The sequence below is a fragment of the Schistocerca nitens genome, chromosome 1 (assembly GCF_023898315.1).
Source record: "Schistocerca nitens isolate TAMUIC-IGC-003100 chromosome 1, iqSchNite1.1, whole genome shotgun sequence".
Lineage (NCBI taxonomy): Eukaryota > Metazoa > Arthropoda > Insecta > Orthoptera > Acrididae > Schistocerca > Schistocerca nitens.
In genome coordinates, this window is record NC_064614.1 from 233,306,773 (window position 1) to 233,322,419 (window position 15,647).

The following is a 15,647-nucleotide window of genomic DNA, read 5'->3' on the forward strand; positions in this document are numbered from 1 at the left end:
TACAAATTATACTGGAACAGAACCATTATAACAGATAAAACAACGCCACATAACAAACCTGACATCATACTCACCAATAAAAAGAAGAAATTAACACAACTAATCGAAATATCCATACCCAATACAACAAATATACAAAAGAAAACAGGAGAAAAAATTGAAATAATACATCCAACTGGCTGAGGAAGTCAAAGACATGTGGCATCAGGATAAAGTTGACATCATACCAATTATACTATCAACTACAGGAGTCATACCACACAATATCCACCAGTACATCAATGCAATACAGCTACATCCAAACATATATATACAACTACAGAAATCCATAATTATTGATACATGTTCAATTACCCGAAAGTTCCTAAATGCAATATAACACATACCGTACAGTTAATAGGAAGTGACGCTTGATCGAGGTCCGCGTCACTTTCCATTCTGAACCAGACTTAACGCCTGAGAAAGTAAAGAAATAATAATAATAATAATAATAATAATAATAATAATAATAATTTTATTGTCTTTAAGCCATTACAGCAATAGACAAAGTCATACATATAATACAATACAGTACAGTACATGCTATAGAAGGACAGAATTGTTAAGAACTTTACAGTTTAATATCACAGGTCATGAAATCCTTTACATTGTAGAATGGGTTTACAACTAACCAGTCATAAAGTGTTTGTTTGTATTGTTGCTCTGGTAAATTTTGTATACCTTGTGGAAGTTTGTTAAATAATTTGTGGCCCATAAGTTCATAACTGTTAACTGATTTTGACAGTCTGTGGTAGGGCGTATAGATAGAGCTGTTTGTCCTAGTGCTGTAACAATGTATATTTGCCCTGCGTTTTACTTTACGTAAGTTCTTTTTTGTGTAGATTAAAACATAATAGATATATAGGTTTATTACTGTCATGATTTTTTGTTGAGTAAACAAAGGTTTACAATGAGCCTTGTATGGTGAGCCTGTAATTATCCTAATAGCTTTCTTTTGCAGCAATAGTATATCATGCACACAAGTGGAGTTTCCCCATAAAATAATGCCATAGGATATGATGCTTTGGAAAAATGAGTAGTGAGATACTCTAACATAATTTTTAGGTACACAGTGCATTAATCGCCGTAACAAATAGATTACCCTAGACAATTTACCGCTAATATACTTAATATGTGGATTCCAAGAAAGGTTATCATCCAAATATACCCCCAAAAATTTAACACAACTAGGATCATCTGATGGAAACTTGTCTTTTAAACTAAATACCGTCTGCTGGGTTTTGCTTTCATTAAGCAATAACCCATTTGCTTTAAACCAGAGTGAAGCTTGCTCAATTGTCTCTGTAACACATGTTTTAATTCTATTAAGATCATTACTGCTGTTCAGAAATGTTGTATCATCAGCATAGAGTACTGTTCTGGATTTGATAAATGATGGCAGGTCATTTATCATTATTAGGAAAAGGAAAGGGCCCAGCACGGATCCCTGCGGAACACCTACCTCAACTTGTTCTATACTGGACATTTCTTTCCCAACACAGACGGCTTGCTTACGGTTTTGTAAATATGATCTTAATAGCTTAAGGCTGTTACCTTTAACACCGTAAAAGTCCATTTTTTCGAGTAGTAGTGTATGTTCTACACAGTTAAAGGCTTTGCTTAGGTCACAAAAAGTCACTTGGGCAAAGCATTTATCTTCAAATACTTGATGGATGTATTTAACAACATTGTCTATGGCATCAATGGTTGACAGGTCTTTCCTAAAGCCATACTGTGATCCACTTATTAATCCTATGTTATCAAAGTAAACAGATAATTGTTGGTAAATTATGCATTCTAGAACTTTTGAGAAAACTGGGACTATGGATATTGGCCTGTAACTTGAGACAGAATTTTTATCTCCTTTTTTATGTACTGGAACTACCCTAGACAGTTTAAGCTCATCAGGGAAAAAACCCTCCTGTATACACTTGTTTATACAATATGTTAGGGGGTACACTATAGAGTCTATTACTTTCTTAAGCATGTTACAAGACAGGTCATATATGTCTACACTGTCTGATGATTTTAACTGCTTCACTATTCTTAACACAAAACCAGGTGAGACCTCAGAAAAATTGAAGGTACTTGTGTTTGTTGATGACTTAGCAATATTTTTTGACAGTAACTGTGATGAGCTGATTTCAGGTTTAATTATAGCACTTCGTACTTCAACTGATTTAATAAAAAAGTCATTAAATTCCTGGGGAGAGATACTAATTTTGTCACTTCTTTTATCTTTGGCGACACTATTTATTAGAGTCCATGCTGCTTTGCACTTATTGGTGGATTTCTCAATACTTCTGAGATTGTGTGCTTGTTTGGCTTCCACAATTGCTTTTTTGTACTCATTCCTAGATCTAACATAGGCTAGTTTAACATGGTTGGTTTTCAGATTTTTATAAATATTGTACAACAACATAACTTGATTTTTCATAGTAGACAGCTGTTTTGTGTACCATGTATTTTGTCTATTTGGAACTTTTGCTTTTAGGACTCTGTCAGTTACTTTGCATTTCTTTATTGGTATGCAGTCATTAAAGTGTCCCAAAAATGCTTTGAGAAACCTATCAAATAGTACCTTTGCTGGCAGATAATTGCTTAGAGTATAATGTGTCTCATCATAACACAGGCCAAACCAATCTCTGTTAGAAAGGGACGTACGAAACCTGTCAATTTTCTCATCTGTGACCGGTCTAGTGACCACAACTTCTGGGACAAACTTATTTACATAACTCTTATCAAGAGGGAACCTACTTGTATAATTTAAAGATACTGAATCATGATCAGAATATGGAAATACTGTCACAAAACATGATTCTTCTGTTGTTTTAAAATTTACAAAAATATTGTCAAGACATGCATGTTCTCTTGTAGGTTAGTTATTGACTGAATGTAAGTTGCACTGTCTTAGTAGGTTTTGGAGTTCAGTGACAGTACGTTTTTGTGTTGTGACATCGAATTCAGCATTCACATCTCCACCTATCACAAGATCATAATGTATCCATCTAGTATCTGTAAGTACATGTAACAGCAGGTCCAGTTTTTTCTAAAAATACATTGGTTATACCCTTAGGTGACCTGTACAGGGAAATTACAACTAACTTAAAACTGTCTATTACTATACCAGCAGCTTCAAAGTTCTGTTCATCACACAGAAAATCTAGATCTAATCTATTGAATGTACCGCTAAGTGACTTGTTAACATATATTGCCACACCACCTCTTAAATGCAATTTTCTGCAGTAGCTACTGGCTAGAATATAATCATCAAATTTAATAAATGTAAGTTCACTCTCACTAGCCCAGTGTTCACTTAAACAAAAGATATCAAACTTATTTTCTAATCCAAAGTCATTGACAATAAATTCTTTATCCCTTACTCCTTCAATGTTAAGATAACAGATTATAAAATCAAACCTGTCTTTCTTTACAGATGCACTATTTTGCTGAGAGGCTATTAAATCTCTGGCACTATTTATCTTATGGGCTTCTTCCCCTTGCTGCCTTCTACTAAAAAATCATTTAGACGTAATGGAGGTACAGTTTTCCGTTTGCCCGCTACACTTGATACTGCTTCTACTCTTGGAGGTCTCTTCGCGTCTTCTTGTTCATGGCATGATCTAAGTGGCTGGGTTCCCACTGTAGGTAGTTCAAATGTTGCTGCAGAATGGACAGCTGGATCACCTGTTGGTACACTTGTTGCTGAATATGCTGCCACTTTTGCTGTTTCTGTTATCCTAGTTCCTGAATGAGGTGTTCTACCTGTTGTAACTGTAGTTACAGCTTCCTCTCTCCCAGCACATTCTTTTGTAATCAGTGATACCTGATGTTGTGTTACTGCTGCAACTGGAGTACATGGTAGGGAAGATACTTTGCAGGCGTCCTTTACCAGTGGTAGTGGAATAGGATCACTTTTCTTACATCTAGGAGAAACAATATCCACTACCATTTGATCTTTTGACTGAGCAGCGATTTGCCCCATTTATTTAAATGCATACCATGTGTTGTGAAGTGCTGTCTTTCAAGATCGTCAATACTGAGGAAAAAAGCATTTGAAGTGGGCTTGCAGATCTTTTCATACATCCTGTTTGCTTTTTGGATTTCTCTGTTCACACAAGAAGATTCAGTAAGGTCATGTCTGTGTGGAATGCCTACAACAATAACTTTTTGATCCTCTGTTGTACGTAGCGCATCTCTTAATACATCGTTTGCACCGCCCAATATTACAATGCATTCACTTTGTGTCACGTGATTATTGTTTTTATAGTTTTTCAAAACTTCTTTTAGGCCTGCTCCAGGTTTCACGACACTTGTCACATTGAGATCCTGCTGGAAACAAAGAATTCCTGCAATTCCTCTTCCGTGGCTGTCAGCAAGCAAAACTGTAGGCCTACTAAAGTTTTTAGGAGTCACTTTGTTTGCAACATCAAGACAGTTACGTTTTACTGACTTATTGCGCTTTGTAAATTTCCTGTCCGCCGATTCTGATTCGTAGTCTTGGTGTGAGTTGCTTGTTTCAACATTTTTAAGTTCACAATCTGTAATAAGATGTTGAAATCGATTTCTTAACGGAACTTTTAACGCACTGGAAACAAATTTAGGTTTTGCACATTTCTTTGGTTCACTGTACTCTTGAAGTTGACCGAGTTCTTTATGTGATGGGTCAGATAGACTTTTAATAATGTTTTCCAACAACAGAGCATGTTCTCTTGTGGCTTTCAGTTCTTTCTGCAGTGATTCAAGTACTATGATTTCACGATTTGCGCGGCACATTTCACTCGCTGCCAGACGTCCGTTACACTTTGTTCCACATGTACATGAGATGTTTTCTTGATTTATTTTCGCGAAGCACTGCGAATGATACCAAACATGCAACACTGAACAAATTCTAATGCCACTTTATACGATTTTGTCCCATAACTTGCACCTTATTGACGCTAAATACTCGCAATTTATGGACCGATTTACTACCACATCTATATGCGTCGCCATCTTAACATAGAAAGCAATAGTGTGAAGCAATAGCCTGATGCTTAGATGTTACGAAAAATGAAATATGTAGAGAACAGTTAGTAAAAAATTATTCGTTGAGGAGCGATGTCATATGATTTTTAAGAACAAGAGGTTTGCATTAAATAATTTCATTATTTAGGATAAGTTGACATTTGGTAATGTGTGCTGTTGCAGAAATTGCCTAGCTTCATAAAAAGGTACTTTGGCTTTAGGAAAGTGTCTGATTCCACCTGTCTGCTTTGACCCATGATGTCATCAGTATGGCAGAAATGCCTACCTCCATGTGTACGCAAAATGGCGATGATGTCGTCTCCACGTACATGTGCCAACAAACGTGAATAATAATAAAAACGACACAGGAATTTCTCACTCCAGCAATAAAACAAAACTAACAGGACAACTGCAGGAAATGGATTTTTTACAGTGGGGACACACTGAATAGGTAGCAGTACAAAACATCGAATAATCCCAAAACAAATATTATTAAAAAAAAATCTCAACTTACAACACAATGCTGCAGCCACAAAACCAGCAGGACTCATACTTTTCACTCAGTGTATATCGCTCAAACGAAGCCCACGATACAACCCATATCTCAATTTCTGAGAAACGTAATTGGCTATTTCCTTTGACCAATATATTGCAAGCGAACCTCTTGATGCCAAAAAACCGACACTTACAAACTTGAAAAGTGGAATTGGACCCCAACAACTCGAAAACCCAAAAATCCCCATATTCACTAGGTCAATTAAAACACAGCTAAAATACTGTAAATATAAAACAAAAAAACATCACAATTACTATAGAATGAAACCAAAACAAAAATTATAAGGGGCCATCAAATGAAACATGGTCACTAAAGTAAAGTAAGTAACGGTAACAATTTTATTAACTCAAAAATATAGTTATACACAGTACACATACTCAAAAATAGTCACCAAAACTGTTGGCACATTTATCCCATTGCGACATTAGCCAGTCGATTACATCCTTGAAGATGCTAGTAGGCTGCTGTTGGATCCAAGTCTGAACCCAGTCACACACTTCGTCGTCCGTTGTGAATCGATGTCTGTGAATAGCTTGTTTCAGCGGTCAAAACACATGAAAATCGCACAGTGAAATGTCGGGACTGCGTGGTGGATGTTCCAGCATTTCCCGTCGAAACTGCTGCAATGTCGTCTTCACCGCATTGCCCGAGTGTGGGTGGGCATTATCATGCAGGAGGATAACTGCATTGGACAACATGCGTAGGCATTTCGCCTTGATAGCTCATCTAAGGTTCTGTGAAGTGTTGATGGTGGTTTTTTCATTCCAGGAACTCGACAAGCAGTGTCCCCTTCTGGTGAAAAAACGAGGACATCATGTCCATATCAGAACTGTTGTGCACTGCCTTTGATTTCTTTGGAGGTGATGAAGTTGCCTGTTTCCATTGCTTGCTCTGAGGCATTTCAAAATGGTGAAACCATGTTTCATCGCCTCTAACAATATGCGACAGAAAGCTGTATTCCTCCTCATGATAACTTTGCCACACTGACGCTATGCAGCATCAAACGGTGCGCACGTGTCAGTCTCTCTACCGATCGATGGTACCACCATACCTGCAGTTACGTGGTGCCACCTTAGGTGTAAGGTAAAGGTAGACACACTGACCAGGTTTCATTTGAATGAACCTCATACTTGCCAACAAAAGTCTCCAAACTAATCAGACCAAACAGAAACACAAAACACAGAAACAAATAAAAAATAACGACAATAACTCACTGAAAACACTTCCAAATCCACGTTACAGGACTGACTACCCACAGTCAAATATACCCAAGTTACCACAGTGATAAACAAGACTAAAATGAACCCAAATACCACGCATTAAGCTCAGCACTTCAACATTCACCACCAGATGGTCCCATCAAATACAACGCAGCATCCACAAACATGAACCAACTCATAAATACTGCGCCATAGCTACAACAATCATCACAGCACCATTACCTCACGGGTCAAAGCAGATGGATGGAATTGGATGATTCCAATGACCCACTTCTCCTCCCCCTCTCCCCCTCCCCCTACCCCTCCACCTCCACCTCCCACTCCCACTCCCCCTCCATATCTCTCTCTCTCTCTCTCTCTCTCTCTCTCTCTCTCTCTCTCACACACACACACACACACACACACACACACACACACACACACACACACTGCTTCATTTGCAAATGGAAGATAGCTAATAATAAGTTATTACCATAATCATTGTGTACTGATGGTCATTTCCTTCCCTACTTTACTTCCATACTAGTGCTTCATAGCACTAAACACAGGATGAGAATTACATTTTGATAAGTAAATATAAATTAAGATCCTTTATCATTTTACACTGTTTTACCTTTGTATAATGTGGTAGCTTTCTATTGTTGCAAAATGTACTTGTGTTTCTTATACAATTAAAATTGTTCTAATATTTTTGTGATCATAGACTGGAAGTAAAGAAACAAATTCTGTACTCCCTTGATTGGTGTTTTTATTCGCGACTGCAGCACAGCTTCTAATTCTGCAATACTTTTGTCACTCCATGCTTCAGATTTTAATGCTCTGAAAATAAGTGTACATTTATACAGGGTGAGTCACCTAACGTTACCGCTGGAAATATATCGTAAACCACATCAAATACTGGCGAACCGATTCCACAGACCGAACATGAGGAGAGGGGCTAGTGTAATTGTTTAATAAAAACCATACAAAAATGCACGGAAGTATGTTTTTTAACACAAACCTATGTTTTTTTTAAATGGAACCCCGTTAGTTTTGTTAGCAAATCTGAACATATAAGCAAATATGTAATCAGTGCCGTTTGTTGCATTGTAAAATGTTAATTACATCCGGAGATATTGTAACCTAAAGTTGACGCTTGAGTACCACTCCTCCGCTGTTCGATCGTGTGTATCGGAGAGCACCGAGTTACGTAGGGATCCAAAGGGAACGGTGATGGACCTTAGGTACAGAAGAGACTGGAACAGCACATTACGTCCACATGCTAACACCTTTTTATTGGTCTTTTTCACTGACGCACATGCATGTACATTACCATGAGGGGTGAGGTACACGTACACACGTGGTTTCCGTTTTCAATTACGGAGTGGAATAGTGTGTGTCCTGACATGTCAGGCCAATAGATGTTCAATGTGGTGACCATCATTTGCTACACACAATTGCAATCTCCGGCGTAATGAATGTCGTACACGCCGCAGTACATCTGGTGTAATGTCGCCGCAGGCTGCCACAATACGTTGTTTCATATCCTCTGGGGTTGTAGGCACATCACGGTATACATTCTCCTTTAACATACCCCACAGAAAGAAGTCCAGAGGTGTAAGATCAGGAGAACGGGCTGGCCAATTTATGCGTCCTCCACGTCCTATGAAACGCCCGTCGAACATCCTGTCAAGGATCAGCCTAGTGTTAATTGCGGAATGTGCAGGTGCACCTTTATGCTGATACCACATACGTCGACGCATTTCCAGTGGGACATTTTCGAGCAATGTTGGCAGATCATTCTGTAGAAACGCGATGTATGTTGCAGTGCTCTCCGATACACACGATCGAACAGCGGAAGAGTGGTACTCAAGCGTCAACTTTAGGTTACAATATCTCCGGATGTAATTAACATTTTACAATGCAACAAACGGCACTGATTACGTATTTGTTTATATGTTCAGATGTGCTAACAAAACTAACGGGGTTCCATTTAAAAAAACGTAGGTTTGTGTTAAAAAACATACTTCTGTGCATTTTTGTATGGTTTGTATTAAACAATTACACTAGCCCGTCTCCTCACGTTCGGTCTGTGGAATCGGTTCGTCAGTATTTGATGTGGTTTACGAAATATATCCAGCGGTAACGTTAGGTGACTCACCCTGTATAAAATGTGAATAAAGCTATAAGTTGTGTAACATTTTCCACCAAGGTCATAAAGTATGGAAGTGGTGTTGCCTTATAATGTTCATTGTGTTACTGCAAGTCTCGTAAACCAAAAGAAATTATATACAATATGTTTTGTTTAAACACTACTGTAGGTTTGTAAAAAGATGTCTGGCTTTAAAACAACAAAGTGAATGTCTTCTTTCTTCACAGAACAAGTGGATGGTCTTGAAGCCTACATTATAACCCAAGCCTCTTGTGGCATCAGTCACTCGTTAGCTGTCAATGAATGGGGTCAAGTTTTTGCATGGGGTTCGGATTCACATGGACAGTTGGGTAAGTATGAAAATATTTTTTGATATGTTTACAGTTGATAGCAGGTGTAAGAACTACAATTCTGGGTGAAAAAGATTTGCCACTAGCATGGGTTGAGAGTTACAGTATTTTGGGGTGCTCTCTTGTATTGGATATTTATGGGCAAAGTTGTGTGTTAGGTATCTCAGCGAGTTATTAGATGCTATTAACTGAATTTGTGAGGTTGTCATTTGACAAGTACTGGTACGCTAGTGAATTGCTTTGACTTTAGATATTGTGGGAAATGAATTCGTGTTTGTCTTTGGTACTATTAGTGCCATGTGTTTCTTGGGGTCCCAAATTTGATAGTGTGTCTGTGTGTCCTTGGAGTCATTCGCAGTGGTGTTCTTCAATAAAATCATCCTTACAAGCTGTGTCTGTTCAAATAAAACACTAAAGCTTTTGATAGCTGCCTCCACTGTCAGGAGTTAAAATCATTGACTGCCAGGGGTGGCTTGTCATTCTGCTTATGTGATGCAATAGCACCATCTGGATCATTAATGGCAGGGTACTTCCTATACTACAGTGAATGTTATGAGATGAGATGATGGGTGGCATAGACATGGGATTCTCAATGTCCCGCCTTCGGGATCTTCTTAATGGAGAACTGCAAGGTTGCAGCCATCTTTCTTCCGGTGGTACATTGACAACATCTTCGTGATGTGGCATCATGGTGGAAATGCACTGTAGCAGTTTGTCAACCGTATGAACAGTTGAGGGCTGCTATTCAGGTACCTGTCCACAGCTCATGGTCTAGTGGCTAGCATTGCTATCTCTGAATCACGGGGTCTCGGGTTCAATTCCCAGCCGGGTTGGGGATTTTGCATCCCATCCAGATAACGATAGCTGTAGGAAACGCAGAAGTATCAATGTAAGATTGAAAGAACTTACTTCCACAAGTGAGAGTATTAAAATGGTTGACTACTGAAGCATTCACAAGGAAGTGCCAGAGTTTTAAGCTTTTTGAAAAACAGTGAAGCTCACATAATACAAGGCAAAGGAAGCTGGTTGAAACCTGAAATTGATAGCAGTGAATTTTTTTGGGAAAATTTAAGTGTATATCAAAAGGGTAGACAAAAGGGAAATTGAGGTGGTGTATTTGTTGCAGTAGACAAGAAAATCAAATCCACTGAGATAGAAATTGAGGCTGCATTTGAGATTGTTTGGGCAAGACTCGGTATTAGGGGTGGGCATAAAATGATAAATGGATGCTTTTACCGCCTAGCAGATTCTTCTCCTAATGGAGCTGAAAACTTAAGAGAATACCTCAGTTCACTTGTACATTAGTTCTGCAATCATACTGTAATCATCAGTGGAGACTTTAATCATCCAACAGTTAATTGGGAAAATTATATTTTTGTTAGTGATGGGCATGATAAGACTTTCTCTGAAACATTACTAAATGCCTCCTCTGAAAACTACTAAGACAGATAGTTAGGAACCTCACTCATAATAGAAATGTATTGCATCTAGTGGCAACAGACAGACACGACCTCTTTCAGGATGTCCACATTGTAACTGGTATCAGTGTCCATGATGCAGTTGTGGCATCAATGATTATCAGAGTACAAAGGACAACTACAACAAGCAGAAAGATATATATGCTGTCTCTAAGAAGTTTGGTGAATGGTGTCATATCGGAATGGAAACATGGCGCATGTGTGCGTGCATGCACATAGGTCTTCAGAAACTTGAGAAGAATCGATACACGACATGCAGTGCATGCGACTGGCCGTGTAAACAGACTGTGATCAGTTGAACGTAGTCAGTGTGAGAGGAAGTGTCACAGCACAATGGAACAATGTGTAAACATCAATTTCTGCTACAGATTGTTCCATGAAGGGAAGGAAACAACAGAACGATGTTCAGGTCAGCCATCGACAAGTAGAAACCCCCAGAAAAGGTAAAGAAAGTGTGACAAATGCTCGCACAAGATCGGTGATGGGCTCTCAGACTGCAGAGCAATTGGGCATTAGCAAGGACATGGTGCGCACAATCGTCTGCGATGGTTTGGGTAAGGGGAAGATCTGCTCCCCAATTTGTCTGCATAAGCTCACAGACAAACAAAAAGCAAAATGGATGGAAACTTCTGGTGATTTCATTTCTATGTGTGACCATGATCCATTGCTTCTGAACACCACTATCACGGGAGTGGAGACTTGGTGCCACCAGTTTGATCCGGAATCAAAACTGCAGTTCATATCACGGTGTTCACTGTTTCGCCATGACCAATAAAAAAAGCCGTCTGCAAAAATCCAAGGTGAAAACATTGCTGATCGGCTTCTTCGAAAACAACGGTACCGTCCACTAAGAATTTGTTCCTGGAGGTCAAACCATTAATGCTGCATTTTACCAGTTCGTTTTGAACCGATTGCTAAAGCGTGTCCGGCAGGTTCAGCCAGAGATGCACAGCAATGGAAAATGGATGCTGCTCCATGACAATGCCCCTGCGCACTGCGTAATCCATGTGCGCCAATTTGTGGCTCAGAAGATGGTAACTGTTTGTGAGCACCCTCTATGTGCCCCTGGTCTGGCTCCTGCGGACTTCTTCCTGTCTCTCTGCTGAAGGTGGTCATTGTACACATGTGAATACCATCAAAGATCGTGCGACAGCTGTTCTGCAATTGATTTCACAGGAAGCCATTGCTGATAGTTTCCAGAGGCTATAAGAATATTGTCAGAAGTGTGTTGCAGTGGGTTGCCACTATTTTGAAGGGCAATAAAGAACATTTATTTGTATTGTTTGTTTTGTTTGTTGTCTGATAGCATTTACCTTACTTTGTAGACACACCAGATATATGTACAGTAAACTAGATTAAAAAATCAGTAGTGTCATATCTCAGTGAGGAACTTGTAACTTTCAGCACAGGTCAGGAGCAAGGATAGGAACTGTGGCTCAAGTTTAAAAGAAAAATTGACTATACACTGGAAAGATGTGTACCAAGTAGGACAGTTCATAATGGAAGGAACCTCAATTGTATACAGTCATTGTGAACAAACTTCTAAAGAAGCAGAGATTATTGCATAATAGGTGTGAAACAAAGTGTAGGGCTATAGATCGAGAGATGTTGGATGAAACTGTAAAGATAGCAATGTGTGATGCCTTCAGTGAATACCATAACAGAATACTGTCAAATGATCTTTCACAAAACCCAAAGAAATTCTGGTTTTATGTAGAGGCTCTAGTGGCATCAAAGTCAGTGTCCAGTCATTAGCGAACAAGACAGGAACTGAAATTGAGGATAACAAAGCAAAAGCTGAAATGGTTTACTCTGTTTTCAAATGTTGCTTTACAAAGGAAAACCAAGGAGAATTAACCCAATTCAATCCCCGTACCACTGAAAAGATGAGAGAAATAAGTATCAGTGTCACAGTGGCGTCGAGAAACAGCTGAAATTGTTAAAATTGAACAGAGCTCCAGAGCCAGACGGAATCCCTATCAGATTCTACGCTGAATTTGCAGCTGAGATAGCCACTCTTTTAACTATAACCTAGTGTAGATCCCTCGAACAGAAAACCATGTCCAGTTATTGAAAAAAAAAGTACAAGTCACACCCGTCTACAAGAAGGGTGGTAAAAGTGATCCACAAAACTACCATCCAGTATCCTTGACATTGTTTTGTTATATAATCTGAGAACATATACTGAGCTCAAACATAATGAGGTATCTTGAACAGAATGACCTCCTCCATGCCAACCAGCAGGGATTCCCGAAACACTGGTCACATGAAACTCACTTCATACTTTTCTCACATGTCGTACTGAAGGCTTTTTGTCAAGGCAGTAAGGTAGATGGAGTATTTTGTGACTTGACTCAGTACCACACCCATGCTTATTGTCAAAAGTCCGATCATACGAGGTGTTCATGTTGTATATTAATGTCCTTTCAGACATTATTAATAATAACCTCAGACTTCTTGCAGATGATGCAGTTTCCTTTAATGAAGTAATGACAGAAAGCAGAGGCATAAATATTCAGTCAGATCTTGATAAGATTTCAAAGTGTGCAAAGATTGGCAACTTGCTTTAAAGGTTCAGAAAAATGTAAAATTTTGCACATCACAAAACCAGAAGAATGTGGTATCCTATAACTATAATATAAATGAGTAGCTGTGGAAATCTGCCAACTCATACAAATTTCTGGATTTAGCACTTTGTAAGGATATTAAATAAGGGAAGTGCAATCAGTCTATAAAGAAGATAGCTTAGAAATCACTCTTGTGACTGGTTCTAGAATATTGCTCATGTGTGTGGGACCCATATGAAATAGAGCTAACAGGGGGTATTGAATGTATACAGAGAAGGGCAGCATAAATGGTCACAGATCTGTTTGATCTATGAGAGAGTGTCACAGAGGTACTGAAGGAATTGAACTGAAAGGCTCTTGAAGATAGATGTAAACCATCCCAAGAAAGTCTAATAACAATTTTTCAAGAACAGACTATAAATGATGACGCTAGGCTTATAACACAAGCTGTATGTATGTTTACATAGGGATCTTGAGCATAAGATTAGAATAATTACAGGGAGGTGACCATGAGAAAAAGACTGAATAACTAACAAAAGCAACGAGTCGGGGTGTGGAATGTCAGAAGTTTGAACATGGTAGGGAAGTTGGAAAATCTGAAAATGGAAATGCAATCGCTCAATCTTGATATAGTAGGGGTCAGTGAAGTGAAGTGAAATATAGTAGGGGTCAGTGAAGTGAAGTGAAATGGAAAGACAAGTATTTCTGGTCACATGAGTAAAGGATAATATCAGTAGCAGCAGAAAATGGGAGTAGGATTCATTATGAATAGGAAGGTAGGGCAGAGAGGGTGTTACTGTGAACAGTTCAGTGATAGGATTGTTCTTATCGGAATTGACAACAAACCAACACCAACAATGATAGTTCAGGTATACATGCCGATGTCGTAAGCTGTAGGTGAAGAGCTATAGAAAGTATATGAGAATATTGAAAGTGTAATACAGTACATAAAGGGAGATGAAAATCTAATAGTAATGGGAGACTGGAATACAGTTGTAGGGGAGGGATTAGAAGAAAAGGTTACAGGATAATATGGACTTGGGACAAGGAATGAGAGAGGAGAAAGACTGACTGAGTTCTGTAATAAATTTTAGCTAGTGATAGCGAATACTCTGTTCAAGAATTACAAGAGAAGGAGCTATACTTTGAAGAGGCTAGGTGATATGGGAAGATTTCAGTTAGATTATGTTGTGGTCAGACAGAGATTCCGAAATCAGATATTGGATTGTAAGGTGTACCCAGGAGCAGGTACAGACTCAGATCACAATGTAGTAGTGATGAAGATTAGGCTGAAGTTTAAGAGATTAGTCAGGAAGAATCAGTATGCAAAGAGGGGGGCACGGAATTACTAAGGAATGACGGGATTTGCGTGAAGTTTCCTAAGCAATAAGGAATAGCTCAGTAGGCAGTAAAGTAGAAGAGGAATGGACATCTCCAAAAAGTGAATCACCGAAGTTGGAAAGCAAAACATACATACAAAGAAGGTAACTGCGAAGAAACAATGGGTAACAGAAGAAATACTTCAGTTGATCGATGGAAGAGGAAAGTAGAAACATGTTGAGGGAAATTCAGGAATACAGAAATACAATACACTGAGGAATGAAATAAATAGGAAGTGCAGGGAAGCTAAGGTGAAATGGCTGCATGAAAAATGTGAATGATATACAGAAGAAGGGAAAAGGAAATTGAGGATGTGTTAGATGACTAACAATTTGTCTTAGGAAAGGTAAAGGCACCAGAGAGGCAATTCTGATGCTTTGTTGATACTGAAAGCAAGACTAAAGAAAAATCAAGACATGTTCATAGGATTTCTCGATCTGGAAAAAGGATTTGACAGTGTAAAATGGCGCAAGATATTTGAAATTCTGAAAAAAATAGTGGTGAGCTATAGGGAGAGACAGGTAATATACAATATATACAAGAGCCAAGGGGGAATAATAAGAGTGGACAACCAAGAACAAAGTGCTTGGATTAAAAAAGAGTGTAAGACAGGGATGTAGTCTTTCGCCCCTACTGTTCAATCTGTACATTGAAGAAGCAATGATGGAAATAAAAGAAAAGTTCAAGAGAGGAATTAAAATTCAAAGTGAAAGGGTATCAATGATACTATTCACTGATGACATTGCTATCCTGAGTGAAAGCGAAGAAGAATTGCATGATCTGCTGAATGGAGTGAACAGTCTAATGAATATAGAATATGGACTGAAAGCAAATTGAAGGAAGATGAAAGTAATGAGAACAGTGGGAAACTTAACACCAGGATTGATGGTCACGAAGTTAAGGAATTCTGCTACCTAGG

The 15,647-nt window shown here is 38.7% G+C and overlaps 1 protein-coding gene across 3 annotated transcripts in view; it reads left to right on the forward strand.

Annotated features, from left to right (window-relative positions):
- The window catches only part of LOC126246314 (probable E3 ubiquitin-protein ligase HERC4), a 248,291-nt gene that overhangs the window by 6,286 nt on the left and 226,358 nt on the right, over positions 1 to 15,647 (forward strand). For all 3 annotated transcript variants that reach the window (XM_049948384.1, XM_049948386.1, XM_049948385.1), the window contains exon 4: positions 9,181 to 9,303. In XM_049948384.1, the coding sequence (XP_049804341.1) occupies positions 9,181 to 9,303 (123 nt within the window). The remainder of the gene's footprint in view (positions 1 to 9,180; positions 9,304 to 15,647) is intronic.